General features: G+C 39.2%; 1 protein-coding gene and 1 long non-coding RNA gene across 4 annotated transcripts in view; one reads left to right on the forward strand and one right to left on the reverse strand.

The window, feature by feature from the left end:
• The first annotated feature begins 1,173 nt into the window (after window positions 1–1,173).
• The window catches only part of stpg2 (sperm-tail PG-rich repeat containing 2), a 67,625-nt gene continuing 52,738 nt past the window's right edge, over window positions 1,174–16,060 (forward strand). The window contains exons 1-7 of one of the 3 annotated variants that reach the window (XM_034692994.1): window positions 1,174–1,458; window positions 2,324–2,427; window positions 2,656–2,823; window positions 4,154–4,321; window positions 8,279–8,394; window positions 9,537–9,648; window positions 14,749–14,856. In XM_034692994.1, the coding sequence (XP_034548885.1) occupies window positions 1,353–1,458; window positions 2,324–2,427; window positions 2,656–2,823; window positions 4,154–4,321; window positions 8,279–8,394; window positions 9,537–9,648; window positions 14,749–14,856 (882 nt within the window). In that variant the 5' untranslated portion in view covers window positions 1,174–1,352. Of the gene's footprint in view, window positions 1,459–2,050; window positions 2,230–2,323; window positions 2,428–2,655; window positions 2,824–4,153; window positions 4,322–8,278; window positions 8,395–9,536; window positions 9,649–14,748; window positions 14,857–16,060 lie in introns of those variants that run through there. The other 2 variants (XM_034692995.1, XM_034692996.1) reach the window with 2 other exon arrangements.
• On the reverse strand, window positions 8,699–15,035 carry LOC117819564. Its single transcript, XR_004632568.1, has 4 exons — window positions 14,983–15,035; window positions 14,718–14,874; window positions 12,231–12,318; window positions 8,699–8,905 (listed from the first exon to the last, which is right to left on the reverse strand). It is a non-coding gene; the product is annotated as an uncharacterized LOC117819564 (long non-coding RNA).

Genomic DNA, 16,060 nt, shown 5'->3' on the forward strand with positions numbered 1-16,060 from the left:
CTAAAATGGGGGTGATGTAGGCACATCATCAGTTAACTGAGTTGTATACCTTTTTAATCTAACGTCATCAATATCAGCTGTTTGTATCCTGCCCAGGCTGTTGTTTTTCACAGAATAAGGAAGTTTCAGGCCAAAAAGTTTGAGCCTTCTGATTGAGCATTATTTGCATGCATACACACAGAAATGGTTAGACAAATCAGTTTACCATTGCATCAGCATGTCCTAAAGTCTCCATTCCACAACTAGACTACTACTAAAACAACAAGACTACAACTTAAAATGCAAAATGAGTCTAAATTCAGTAAGCAATATTTTACTTTCTAATGCACTTCGTTCTGACAATGTCTCATTTGTAAGCTAAACTATTTGTCAAATCAAATAGAAGTGTGCCAAACCTTGTGCTTATTAGACATGGCAGAAAGTCAAATAAAGATGCAGTTCACTGCTGAGAGAGGCACTTGTGTCTTAGATTGCTTTCCCCTGAGTTCTCATTATCCAAAAGTAACTGTGTTTTGGTGCTGTCTTATGGTGTGAGAGGAAGTAGGTCAAAACTACAAATTATGATAACAAGAGGAGTGGTAAGAAGAGTGGCACAACAAGGCCAAATAATGCAAGTCAAACCTTTAACGGTAATAATGACAATACAATCTTAAAAAGTTGAATAATTACCTTTTTAAAACAGCTACATTAATTTTACTGTCTTAGATTTAAGTCCTTCAATTCTCATGAAGTTAAAGCGAGAAATTGCATGTTTGATGTGAATCTAATGAAAACTAATGCAACAAAAAACTTTGCTAGGGGTCGACACTTAAAAAAATTCTTAACTCAAAAATAATAAAAGAATAAATAAGAAACGTATGTGGTTATGTCACTAACAAAACTGAAACATTGAATCAATTATTTAGAGAAATCCAATAAAATTCTCTTGCTGGACAGATAACTTTTCTTTATTAGCCTGACTGCTAGATTAGCAAATGTGAGGAACAGTAAGTAGCTGGAATCATCATCTTTATTAATAAAATACAAATGTTATGAAATAATCATAACAAAAAGTTATTCATATTTAAAGACATTTGTGAAATAAATAAGCAGCATACTAGAGTCTTGGGGTTTTATCTGTCTGTCTTCATTTGCAGAAACACCAGCTGTTGTGTAAGTGCGACGTGCAACTTCTAATTGTGTCCTAGCAACGACTTACGCTGGGTAACGTAGCGTACAGACATGACAGGGCTGACAACATAGCAGTGAAGGAATGTTTGGACTTCAAGTAAGCTCGAAGTATTCTAAATCTCACGGGGGCAACTTATTTTAGCTTCTATGTAGTTTTAGGAGGGGTAAAAGTGTAGTAAAAGATGTATGGGCGAGCTCCAAGGGTTACCTTCGTGACACCGAAGGCCAATGCGTCTACAGTCGGCCCCGGAACATATGATATCACGCAGAATAAGACTACAGTGGAAGGTAGGAATGACACAATTTACTAATACCTAATGCACGCTTGTATTACCAGCAGGCTAGACTACTACAGACTACAGTACTACTACTGTTGTACTTTTATGTAGGGTTTAACAATTGTATTACTCACTTCACTGTAATATTGATATTTACTTATTTTAGTAATTTTAACTGTTATCTTATTCAATATATATATATATATGTATTTTATTTATTTAACCAACTTAATTTTTATTGATATTTTTAGCCTTAGTTTTATTTTCAACTCTTATCCTTACCCTTTTTAAATCTATTTATTTTCACTATTTGTATTCTTAATTTTGACGCTTTAACTAATTTTAATAACACATATTTTATTGTTGGTGTGCATTAGTCTCTATTTTATTTTTGTTATTTTTATTTTTATTGAATTATTATTATTATTTGTATTAGTATTATTATTTACCCTTAATATGTCTTGCCATTGTTTTATTTCTGCTTCTTTCTGGGTTTTCAATCGCTGTTAAGCTCTTTGGGTTGCATTTGATTTGTATGAGAGGTGCTTTATAAATAAAGCTTGATTGATAGTACCTAGCTAGCTAGTGATCCTAGCTAGTTAGCTGCACATGAAAATGCTGGGCTTCCTGAGAAACTAAGCTAACTGAAATGACAGCTTAAATTTTGAATCAAGTTATTACAAAAGTCCCACACCTTTTAAAGCTCATAATTCAAACTGTACAGGTATTTAGCCCACAGATTCAGGCCAATATAATCTTGCAGTGTTGTATCACAAGGAAGGTTAGGGTGGATTTGTTTATGTTCCTGTATTCTGCTCATCTGCTAAAACACAATAGCCAATTGCGTGATCTATTTGTGTTTTTCTTTATTGCAGATGGCTATGCTCCATTTCTGTCTTTGACCAGCAGACAGCCACTTATCAGTGAGTCCAGTATGATGGTACCAGGACCTGGCCAGTATGACTCGTCTCCTCTCAAGGTACTGTAGATCAGACATTTACACACAATTAAGGCAAAGCCACATGTTATCTTTAAAACTAAAACTTTACAAGTAGTATGAGCAATAGATACATGGGGTTTACATATAGAATTACAGAACAATTTTTGTTTACGTTAGTGTTTGCAGAGTTTTATCAAGGAAATATACAACTGAATGCACCCTCAATGTATCCCTGTGTCTGTTCGTTCCTCTCTGTTGTTTCCTCAGCTTAATGTCCATGGTGGCTGTAGTCTTCAGAACCGCTCCAAGCGCTTTGAGGAGGTAGTACCAAAGGCTCCGGGTCCCGGGGCCTACAATGTACTGCCAGCTTCAGGAAACACACTCAGGGCAGGGATGACTAATGTAGGACAGGCCCAGAAGCTTGGCAGAGAAACGGTAGGCATATGGGTGAATTTATGAACAATGTAAATGAATAGTCCAGTTATAGATAATAATTTATGAGTGATTCTCTCCCTCCAGCCTATTGTATTGTCCATGTACAGTTAATCAGTCTTTGTGATGCATTTCCTCTGTGTATATGAGTTATACATGTGTGCTTGCCTTATCCAGACATTGTTAAGGTTGACCTTCTATAGTTCTTGTACAGATAGTAGGTGATGATTTGAAGTGTTCAAGCTTTTTCACTTATTTAGTTATTCCCCCTGTCTAACCAAGGTAGTTTCTCTTGTTCTGTCCTCTCTGTGCACTGTGAAGTTTTGCTTCTGTGCCATTTGCTAAACAAATGATATGTATAGCAGCACCTCCTCGAAAAGTGTTGAATGCCAGAACTTTCAGACGATGATTTAAAGCTTATCTTTGGCACTTCTGCTGTCTGCGGACCTCTCTGAGGTAGTCAATTCTCAAGAACTCTGCCTGGTCTATTTACTTTAACACTCAGAAATGTATCACATTAAAAAAGCAATACTTTTACTTATTGAAAGGACTCTTGAAAAAAGCATTTTTTTTAGAAGCAACCTAAGATGTAATTCAACAAATAGAGAAGCCTTGTAGTTTAGCAATACCACATTTCTCACACGTGGATGAAAAATTAAAGTCAGAGAACTTGTAAAAGCAAACTTTCTTGTTAATCAGTACTCACTACTTACTTGCATAATATCCGAACTTTGGAGAGGAGATGTCAAACTTTGCATGATGTGGCTTGTCCAGTGTAGCCTTCAGCTTCACCAGCAGTGAAACGGTGGTGGGAAACAGATTAAGTTCAGCCTTGCAGTGAACAGAGATAGAATTAGGATGTACCTTGCATTCGCCTGCTATGTTAGATTTATGTCTAGAATATGCAGACATAGGTAAGACTGACCTCAGGCTTTTATCTGATATAGCCTCCTTCCAACCACATCTATCATAAAGCAGAGATTAAGTTAACACTTTTCTCCCTGCAAGCTAGCTGTTATCATCTGAACAACATTAGCTCAAAGTGAGTGCCTCAGCTCTTATGTTTCTGGAGATGGCTCATTGCACGTTGCCATAGCAGATATGTTCCCCCCTTTGCTGTTTTCCATCATCCTGTCTTCTTCATCCTTTTGCCTTTCTTTCTTTTGTTTCTTATCATTTGCCCTTCCTTCCTCATCCCTCTGTCTCCTTCCTTCTCTCAACCTCTCCCCACATTGGCCCTTGGCATTTCTTGGCCACTTTGTAAGCCAAGGCATCCTTTCTATCCCAAACCCTGACTTCCCTCCACTCTCCCTCTCTCTTTTTCTCTGCGCAGTGGCTGCAGGCCAAAAGTCTGAGGCTGGTTCGTCAGTCAGACATCCCATCTATTCCTTCCCCGGGCCAGGCCTATGGCTATGAGGAGGATGCCCTGGGTGTGCTTAGCAAGCAGCAGCCCCCTCCCAGAGACAGCACCCTGGGGCCAGCCTACTACAATCCAGTGGTGGTAAGGGCAGATACCCACACATGTGCACACACATACGCATTCATGTTGAAATTTGAATACACATCCATTAGAAAATGTGAAGGACTCATTTGTGCACGCATGTGTGCTTTCATTATTCTGCACGAGTGTGTGTCTGAGTGTACTCTGCCTGCCCTCGAGGCGAGGTCCATTAGTGTTAGGCAGATCTAATGCACCACTGACACCCCCCACCTGCACTCCAGTCAGTTGGCCCAAAACCCATTTCCATAGCTAATGAATGCAGCTCCACTTTAAAAAAGCCACAGCGCACCAATGCTCATCCATTTTACATGCCAACAAAGAGAGCCATTAGTAATTATTCTTCAAGCGATATTACAATATTCACTTAAAATAATGCACATGCCTGCTGGTCTGGCTCTCAATTAAGCCATTTCTCATCTGTTAATGACCAGAGGAAGTCAACAGCGTCCTTGAGTGTTGGCCGAGGTTGTGTCAACATACCGGCGCAGGCACAGAGGCACGCTGTGATTTAGGGCTATCAGCAGTTCATCCATCCAAGGCTCTTTTTTTAAAAATTTCATCTCAACTTCTGTTGTGCGCTCACTTTGAAAGTCCAGCCTCTGTTTCTGCCTGTCTCCTTCTAACACACTTGTTTCTTTAAAGTCAAATGCTTTCCCCGCCCCACGCTGCTCTGACAGAGTTCAAAAGTGCGGACTGGCAGAATTAAGTGCCTGTCTGAGGATGTGACTTCAAAGTGGCCGGAGCAGCCTTTGAATGATAAGACTCGAGACAGATATCAAAGGAGCAGGTTTTTTTCCCTTTGTGAATGATATTGAGTAAACAAAAAGATCTTAAAAGGTTTTATCCATCAACTATCCATCGACTCCAAATTTAAAGTTCAATTTGGCATTGACAAAGCAATTACTGCAGTGCAACTAAAACTTTAACAGGGTTAAAGATGACTAATGTGCTTGACTTGTAAATGGTCTTTGACTAATCAACTGTGTAGCATTAGATCTGATGGAGTACGGATGCATTAAAAGAACAATTTTCATAAGCTATGACAAATTCAAAACTCTTAATGATCTCTTCAAATATGGCTGTCTTATTTGCTCAATAGATCAATCAATTTTTATTTGTATAGCGCCAAATCACAACAAACGTTATCTCAAGACGCTTTTACAAACATAGGAGGTCTAGGTCAAGACAGGATAAGACTTAGTCTTACCCCGCCTTAATCCATCATGAGCATTGCACATCGCAAAATTTAGCTTAGTTACAGCGGTGAGGAAAAACGTCCTTTTAACAGGCAGAAACCTCAGGCAGAGCCAGACTCATGTTAGACGGCCATCATGCCTAGACCGAGTTGGGTCTTGAAAAAGGGAGAGAGGAGAATAAGAGGGAGAGAGGGAGCAGTGATAGTGATGAGACGAGTAGTAGAAGCTGTTGCTGCTGGAGTCCAGCGCGTCTGTATCAACTGGAGTCCGGAACGTCCACCGCAGGAGGATGCCTATGGCAGCTCAGAGGAACCTATGAGACAAGGGAGCTCAGGGACTCCAGGAAGGTCTATGGTTAGTAACTTAATGGGACAGGCAGAGTTAAAATAAGTGTTGGGGGTGGGGTGGGGTGGTGAAGATATTTGTTGAAACACTGGTTTAGTTTCAGGACAGTCATTACGTCATTATCCAATGCATGTAGATTACAATGATGTGATCCTCAAATACATTACGTAGGACGGCTTCTGATTACTGGATTGAGCGCCTGTTCTGTAGGTTAAGGTCTGCTTTTCCTGCGGATTCCAGGGGAAGCATTGACCATTGCTTAAACTTTAAGCTATTGGATGAAGTACCTGCCCTGGTACCACATCCTCAAAGACTGCATTGGCCCAATAGAGAGTGGACTAACCAGTCTCGGACATCTGAATAATTATCCTCAAATATATGCCCTCAGTAAGTATTTTGATGGAGGTAAAGGAGAGCAGTAAACAGATTGTTTCCTGAGTATCCTACCCTATAAATACTGGTCAGTCCCCACAAAGGATCATGTTTGCTGTAAAAATGTGATATGTCTTCTCAGTATAAATTGGGTTCAACACTGTTTGTTTTTTTGTTTGGTTCTGTAAAGCACACTTTCAGCCTATGGGATCTTGCCCTCATTTGATCTCACTGAAATAATAAACGTTTTGCCTTACAACCTTTTCAACGCTTAATGAATACATTCATACCTATAAGCTGTGTCTTTGTTTTTAATTTTAAAAGCTCACCTTGACATAAATTAGCAATTTGTACCTCTGAACTCAAAGCCAGCTGTGATACCATCATGTATGTGACTGTGTGTGGTGTAGGACAGTTCTGTTTTTCTTTTTAACTTTGAACCATCTGAACATCCTTGTTTCTTTATCTCCCCCTCTCTAAACTGGATTGGTAGATCAAAAAGGACAGAACCTCAGATCTTGTCCTCTGTTCACTGTTGAAGTCAAGGAGACAGGCACCACATGGAGTGAGAAACTTTTTGAGACTCAGTACCACCCTCTAAAAACCAAGTAGACACACAAAGTCAGGTCATGTACAGTTATGAAAAAAAGAGACTTTTTAGATTATTTTGAATTTGTACTTTTGAATTATTTTTTTTACCTCAGCTTGATTTTTTAAAAAGATATTATTTTGGGGTAGTTTCACCTTTATTGATATGAAAGCTGAGAGACAGGAAATGTGGGGATAAGAGAGCAGCAAATGGTTGAGGCTTGGAGTCGAACTAGCGACCGCTGCAATGAGGACTGTAGCCTCTGTGGGGCACACACTTAAAACGCTAGGCCAACGTCGCCCCTACCTTGATTTTTGAGGTACAAGCAAAAGTCTTGAAAATAAAGAATAATTAGGAACCAATCAGTTAATTTGAATCCCACTTTGTTTTGCTTTGCTTTATTTTCAGTGAAGAACTTTGGACAAACACAGGCTTTGGTGGGTAATAGGTAATCTTGTTGCTCAGAACCTGATGACAAACAGCCAGGTTTTATCTTTGAAACTCCAGTTGCATAAACATTCAGAATCCCCAGAGGATGAATCCTATCAACTCTAATGACTAATTAACACATTTAAGCACCACACGCAAGTTTCATCCCATAAGATATCTCAACATCTTCTGTATCAATTGTGTTCTCGGTTCAAAGATGTATTCATGGTCCCTAGAATACAAACCTTAATGACTTTGCCGATCATTTGACCTTATCTTTACATTGACAGCTAGATGATTCTTGAATTTAAAGAAATCTCTTATCTTAAATGTGTACATTTGAGAATTAACTAGAAAAATATTGCATGAATTTCCACTGAAAGTGGTCGAACATTCACGTCCCCTTGCTGAATAGAAGGTACTATCTTTGGGCTCTGATAAACTTTTATATGCGTAGCTGTAGACTCTTAAATAATCCACCAGTTTCCAAAGACGTTCAGTGATTGGTTCAAAAACCAGCGGCTATGTGATTATTTTTTCGTGTATTATATACATTTATATTTTGTATTGAACCCTTGCACCATATTTGTATGAAAATCTCAACATAGTATTGCTCTGTTGCATTCAGGAGAGAGTTGCCTGCTCCTTTCAAACGTAGCCTCTCTCAGTTGTTAAGCTGCAGAGTGAACTGCTGCTATCTAAAAGGGCCGGCGGCACAGAAAGTCTGCTGTAAAACTCACAGAGATAAGAAAGGACAGAGGGTCTTCCCAAGATCTGACATACTCTGGCATTTTAGCTGAACTTCACATTTCATTCAGCTCCAGCTTCATGAGCTCTGAAACCTGATAAGTTCCAATGAGCCAATTTTATTTTCTCTGTCTTTGTTTGCCCATTTATCCTCTTCCTATATCTTTCTCTTACGCCATCTTCTTCTAATTTATTCTTCCTGTTTAATTCTGTCTTTCGTCCACTCCTCTCTCTTTTGGTGTCTGTCTGTTCCTTCTTTTAATCTTTCTTTCTCTGTAGTCAGAGAAGAGTTCTGCGCAGAAGTATAAAGGAGTCCACTTTGGTAACATGACAGGGACGAGAGGGGTGGTGACAGTGGAGGAAGGACCAGGTCCAGGACAATATTACCCTGAAACGTGAGTACTATGTACTTCATGGTGCGGTATTAAGTATTAGCATTTTGTACCAGTTGCATATATACAAAAATATTGAACGTCATATCTTGACGTCTTTATCTATTTGTCTCTGAGCTAAGATAAACACCTATCAGCTATGAATGAACTCTAAATGCATGAAATTTGTATTCATAAACTTGTCAAACTCTTGGCAAGAAAAAAAACTGTACGCTTAAAAGTTTCAAGTTTTATTGGAACAATTTGGATTTGACCCTTTTAAAGATTTATAAAGTATGAAACCAACCATTATTTTTGTAACCAAAGATCACATTGATTGGCATTTAACTTCATGATAGACACTGCCAATAGTTTCAATCAGCAGTGCAATTATCTGAAATCAAAACCTCCATAACTTCCCGTTTTGAAGCTTTGATAAAGAGACAAAAGGTTGGTGAGATTAGGTGATCCAGGACATCTTATCTTCGGGGTTCACTGCTCCTTAGCTGTTATAGATGTGTGCTGAACAAAGGAGCTGTTTAAACAAAGAGAGATATTTCTTCGAACCTGGAGCTGGTGCATTATATTTGACATTTCCCACATAGCCTTTCTATTGATGGCTGGGGAGGACAGGACTTACTAAGCTCTTTTACTGTACAATGGTGGGCACACTGCCAGCTCTGCGATTCATAAAGGAAGAACTGGAGTAATAGGAGGAAAAGTGTAAGTGTAAGAGATTACACTGTAGGTGTAGACAGACATTTAAACTCCATTGAAAACATATCAGTGATACTCTTGTGATGATTTGAATCATTTAAAACGTTGGAACGTTCTTTACTGATTACTCTTACTGACAAGAGGACTAGTTACAGCCTTTTTCTTCTTTTTCCTTCACTCCCTCTTCTCCTTCTTTTTCTTTCACTCCCCCTTCTCCACTTCATCCCTCTCCTTTCTGTCTTTGCTTTGTTCATCTCCTCCTATTTACTTTTTCCATTACACATCTCTTTCCCCATCTAGTTCTATATATTGTCTCTCCCAAGCCCTCTTACTTAGTTGTTTCCTATTTTGTATGTTTTGAACAACACTTTCTCCTTTTATTTTTATCTTCTCTGTGTGTTTGTTTCTTCTCTTTTCAAAGATGTTGTCACTGTCTCTGTGTGTCTCAGGAACGTTAAGACGCAGTATGTGAATATGAACCTTGAAATGGAGCAGAGAGGCAGAGCTGAGCTTATCATCCCTCGCTACCATGAACTGGTGCCCAGGCAAGAGGAAAAGAAGGTGAGAGTGTCTCCATGTCTGTGTGGTTGTACATGCCAAGCTTACTAGAAAGAGATTAAAGCTTGTAGAGGACTCATGTCAATGTCAGCCTCTGCACCCATTTCTGTGAAGTGAGCCTATGTGACTTGCTGATAAGTGGCAAATATGAACAGAAGGAGCAATTAAGCCTACTTTATTGAATCATTGAGGCAGCACAACACGCTATAAACACCCTATTGGCTTTAAGTTGATATGGTGATCAGATTCAGATTCAGATAACTTTATCAATCCCAGAGGGCAATTTGGTTTGCAGTGTACCAGCTTGTCGATAAACAACACAAACACTAACAAACAGACAAACAACTCTCAACAGTCAACATGTCAGTGACAACAACAGTGCAAGATGGGGCTTGTCATAAAGAGTAAAATAATGTTAAAATAGACTAAAATAACTTAAAAAAACAAACAACAACAACAAAAAAACAGTAGCGAGGAATAAATACTAAAAAAAACCTTATAAATACACAACTTCCCAATTTAATAAGGACAATATATTACAAACTATTACAATTGGTCCAGTACTCACGCCTTGTACAGCTCTGATATGCTCTCCATGGACACCTCAGTTGAATATATGGTATCTGGTGTGCTTCAGAGCAAGCAATGTATGCAGTTCAGCACAGAGCCTTCCTCTGTGTTCAGGAAGGCTCTGTGCTGAAACGCATATGTTGCTGGTCTGTAAGCTACTTTGCCCAGATTAAAAATTTGACAATTAGGATAAATTAGGACAACTAAAAGGACATTTAATGTGCTGACTTTCTTATCATTTCTACTGTAGTATTGTCACACATCTAAAGAAGTTTTTCATTTGGAGATGGCTTCTTTTGGTGCTCAGGGCCACAAAATGTGTAAAATTATCAGATTAATTTTTTTTTTAATCTAAAATAGCTTCATGATGGTATCAGATTAGGCTTATGGGATTGATAAATCAAAAATATAGGTGTAGTTTTGGCCTTAATACCAAGACACTTTGATATAAGAGCAGTTACACATGGCCATTACAATACATTTTGATTAATTTCAGTGTTTATTATTGATTATGATTAACATTGTAAAAGTAGCACACTGCACAAGTGTAAAGTACCTAAATGAGTCAGTAACAGTTGTTCAGAAGCAAAACCTCCAATCATAATTTTTAAACATTAGCCATGATAAACTAAGCAAGAACATAGAAACTTACAATGTAACACCAAAGAATGTAACATTTTTAAAGCATTACTCTATGGGCTTTTCGTGCCAGAGGATGAAGTAGGGAAGAGAGTGGGGAATGGCAGAGGGCACCGGGTCGGAGTTGGACCCAGCCCACCTGCTTCAAGGACTTAAGCTTCTTAACATGAGACACACGGGATCCAACTGTTGAGCCAAACCAGCACCCAGAATATACCTCTCTGCAAAGATGCATTTTTGTCTTTTAAAGTTATTTTTTCGGGTGTTTTTGCCTTTATTGATAGGACAGCTGGAGATAGACAGGAAATGTGGGGAGAAGAGAGAGGAGGAAGATATGCAGGAAATGGTTGCAGCCGGGAATCGAACTAGCGACCTCTGCAATGAGGACTATAGCCGCTGTATGTGGGGCACTTAGACTGTTAGGCCCCCAGCGCCCTGCAAGGATGCATTTTTAATTATGAGTTCAAATTTTGTAAAAGTAAGAATATGACTTCTTTCAAATGTTATAGTCTTGTTTTTGTGTTTGTCTGTACAGCTAAAATATTTTAAATCTGTATATTAAACTAATTTTTTCAACAGAGTGAACAAGAGTACTACGTAGACTTACTATCTTAACTTACTCATATTCACCCTCAGAACTGCAGACCGGATAAGGAGAAGTGTTAAGAGAAGTTGGAAACAGTGGGATTAGTCACTGTTGGCAGTAAATTCTCAATCCAAGAGAAGTGCAGAAATTTTCAAAGATCAATTCTTACAGATGTTAAAGAATCAACACAACAATGCAACATGAAGTACATTTAGAGCTAATATGACAACGCCCTCTCAGCCCCTGAACCTTCTAATTGACCCTTCAATTGCATTTTGTATGCAGTGGAAATAATAAGACTAAAAAAACTATTAATACAACTTTTAAACTTTTACCTGTAGGTAGTGTTAAATGCCTAAGAAGACTTAATTCTCCTTGGACTGTCATGTGGCTTTCACATGATAGGATTTGAAAACTGCAGATTGAGAATGTTTCATAATAGAGCACCTTGATTTGCAGTGTGAACAAAGTCAAGGAAAGTGCTTTGGATTTACTGTGGATTTATTTAAGCACAGTCGATTTCAAATTAAATGAGTCAACCCCTCCTCCATCTCTTATTCAAACACATCAGGGACTGTGTTGGCCCATAGAGGGCAGTAGAATACAAGCTTTAGTCAGAGACTGTCAACCTTACATACACACACACACACACACACACACACACACACACACACACACACACACACACACACACACACACACACACACACAAACACACATGCACACACACACACATACACACACACGCATTGATAAATTGAAGCTGGTTGAGTTGAGGGGAGTTACTCACCTGCATATGAACTTGAGTGTGCTGGCAGAGTAATGCTTTGTGATGCCTTATTCCTCCAGTCGAAGGGGTAGAGTGGGTGAGGCAAAGTCTAAAAAAAAGTGGGACTGGATTTGTGGAGAGAGTGCTGGAAGTATTCGTTCTGACATGGATTTACACCTACGTCTTTTCTGTTCCCGTCCTCTGTTTCCTGGAACACTCTGCTTCTCTACCTCTCGTCTCAGCTAAGTTTTAGGTTATTTAATTGTGTAAAGATAATTAAACATGACATTTTATTGCAAATGTCCCTCCTAACTTTGCTTAAAGTAATTTCTAGAATCCTACAAATGTTCCCTGACTTCAGCTCTATAACTTTCTCTGCAGTAGATGTATTTGTGTGTGCACCATGCTGTAGTTGGACCCCCTGCTATGATGGCAGCACCCCCATCCATCATCATTAGTACTTGACATCTCAACACACATGTACTCCCACACACACAAACACACACATACATATACTGGCCAGATGGGTCATTACCCACAGTGGGGACACTCAGGACAAACACCTTTGCTTCCTAGAGTTTAGCAGACAGTCTGCTTCTAATGACTTGGGGCTGCTGCTGTCCCATTGAGTTTCAGCATGTGTGTGTGCATGTGTGTGAGAGTGCTATCCATTAAAAAGGCATTGTGACAGGGCGAGGGCCAAAATTGAGCCAACAGCTTTAATAAACCATTATCTTGTCTATCTCTGCAATCAAAAGCAGAACAGTTGAGGTTGTTCAGATGCAAAGCCGAGTATTGTGCTGTAAATATGAAGTTCACTGTCAGTTCGTCTTTAAAATGATGTCATTTCCATGTTAACAAAATCATGGACTGTGTTGTTGATGTTTGCAGCACTTGATATTTTTAGAAATTGGGGAAGCAGTACAGCTGCCGCAGGGGGAAAATGAAGAAAGGAAGAAGAAGACAAAGAGGCAAAAAAAACATGGCTCAACTGTTTCTGTCTAGATCTTGAAGTATCTACCTTTAAACCAAATCAACAACTGGGATAGGTTGGTTAGCTAATATGTGCTGTTAAATGTTTTATAATTACAGAAAGGAAAATGCTTTTGGCCACATATGAGTTTAAACTCAAGGCAGGAAACTGTGAGACACTCAGCATTCAAAGACTGTGTTTGCAGGGACAAATACAATTTCTCCATGCTCTTCTGTTTGCATTATGTAGTTTTGAATGTGACCAGAACAATTCCCCAGTGTCCTAACCTGACATGTGAAAGAACAGTCATGTAAAGCCCACTGTAGTGTGTTAACAGCCATGTGTGCACTGAAGTCAGCATGTGTGGTTTGATTTCCAAGTTGACAAGGATGAGGAGAAAGGAGTCATGTATTTTAACGAGGTTTCCTTTGTGGTGCAATGGCTGCTACTTCTCCACTGAGGTGTTCGTAGATGTGTTGTTGGGGACTAGAGTGTGAAAATGGTGCTGGCTGTGACAAATGTTGCTCTAGGGTGGCACAAAGGTGCATGATTTCTGATCTGACTGTTCAGACTGAGATCACATTGCAAAAAAAAAAAACTCACAACGGTGTCTGATTCAGAGCTACACATATAAAGATGTCTGGATCTGTATTTGAAAGGATATGCCTTTATTTCACCTTATGCAAAAAGAGCAACTAAATTCAGGGAAAATGTGAGTTATTTAAAGAATCCTAGAGTGAACTTGACTAAAGGCAGCTCTTTGGGATTATAAACACAGCTCTTAAATGCAGAGGATTTTATAATTGGCAGAGACATGGTGTACTAGTTGAACACCAGCATGCCACAAAGAAGTACCTGATAATTAAGGGGCAAAATAGGTAAAAAAAATCTTTGACTCCAAGCAGGTCTGGCGCAGAGCTGAAAATAATCTAATTATGTGCTCTACCTCTCTATGTATTTATTCTCAGAACATGTACTTGTTTATCTCTGTGTACAATTGCAGACAAAAAAAGAAAACTATAGGCACTGGGAGCTATGTTGTGCAGAAATCTAACCACAGTTTTTCCTCAAGATTAGGGTGTGAATGCGAACAATGGCCCCCGATGGCAACACCATTTTACTGTTAAACCACCTCCCAGAAATCGTCTGGGTTTAAGTAAAAAAAATCCCCTGGCTCTGCTCTACTCAGCACCTATGTGAGTAGGAGGTCTAGTATGGTGGGCTGTTTTGATACTTATGATAATTACTGCCCAGAAATGGTGTAGGATTGAGATGTAATTGTTTCCTGTCACTATGAAATGAGAAAATGTGAGTATGCGTTTCTCTCCCACTCAATGCTTTTTAACAATAGAACCTAATTGCAAAGTAGAGAAGTTAAAAGGTTTCTAGCTGCTGTACTTTGGTAAGTGTTTTCACAAGTAGCTCACGTTGTCCCTGTTGCTCCCTCGATGTCTCTCTTCACCTTCTAATTGATGCAACCTAATTTAACAAGAAATGACCAAAGCATGTCAATACAAATATGACTGGTGACTTACTGTGCATTTCTTTCTTTCTTTGTGACTTCAGGGAGTCCCTGGACCTGGTCAGTATCACATCAGAAGTCAGTTTGAGAAGTCTGTGGAGTCCTGCGGTAGCCTGCCAAAGTTCACCAGCTCCTTCCTCTCTCAGTCTGAGGTACAAAGCTAACAGGATCTGACCCATATAAAATCACAAGAATATCTTAAAACATTTAACAAAAGGGATTAATATAAAATGACTGAAAGGATTAAACAACTCAACAAAGATCAACTAAAATCTAACCTTACAACACACAACAAAAGCACACGCAAATCCCCTTAAGGAGAGACAGACGGGCGACTCAAATGCCTCTCTCCTACTGTAGGCAGCATTGGACTTTTAAAGGTTCCAAGGCCAGGTGAACCTTGTTGTCCTCATTAAGATTCACCTGCTGGTAATACAATGACAGAGAGAAAAGGGGAGGGGAAAAACACTCAAAACATACAGCCGACTATGACAAGGACCAAACTGTGATGGCTAAATAACTGAGTCATGGCATCTCAAAAATGACAACTCTTGATCTGCATTGTTCAGTACCTACCAAAAGTGGTCCAAAGAAGGAAAACCGGCAAACCAGTGATAAGAGTCAATGGTGGGCGTGGGAGTGGGAAAGGCTTGCTTGCTTGCTTGCGTTGTTGGATCAAACAGAAGAACTACTCTTGATCAAATATGAATACCCCAGATCTCAATCCAATCAAATATCTGTGGAATGCTGCTGGACAATGAAATGCAATCAATTGAGGCCCCCACTCAGAAATTACCAGACCTTGGGGATCTACGCCTGACGTCTTAATGCCAGAACACCACAGTACACCTTCAGAGGCATAGTAGAGTGTTGCCTCATCAAGCCTCATCTGTTTTTGAATTGACCTGATTAAAGGGAGGGCTTTGCAATATGAGGCAGATGATCATTATGTTATAGCTGATCAGTGTATTTCAGTGTATTGTAATTTGATCACTTTTTGTGTGATTTTAGCCCCAAGTATCAGTAAATGAGTGATATAGTGGTGTTATGAGTATCTTTGTAACCTCATAAAGTAGAAATGTAGATTAGGCTGTATTCTAGGATCACAGTCAAATCATCATAGTCGACTTTTAATGCAACCAGGCAAGATAAGTGCAGTTTGATCCATTGACTTGGTGGTTTTATTCTCCATAATGCACCATGCAGAGAGACAAGACTTTAGAGAATATTGAAAAGACTTCTCAGGGATAATCTTTAGGTGGTTAAATATTCAATTTGCTATCTCTCAAAGGAGAGTGGATTTTTAATATAGAATATATAAGATTAAGTAACAGATCCAAGACACAGAGCCAGGCT

This window comes from Notolabrus celidotus, chromosome 9 (assembly GCF_009762535.1).
Source record: "Notolabrus celidotus isolate fNotCel1 chromosome 9, fNotCel1.pri, whole genome shotgun sequence".
Lineage (NCBI taxonomy): Eukaryota > Metazoa > Chordata > Actinopteri > Labriformes > Labridae > Notolabrus > Notolabrus celidotus.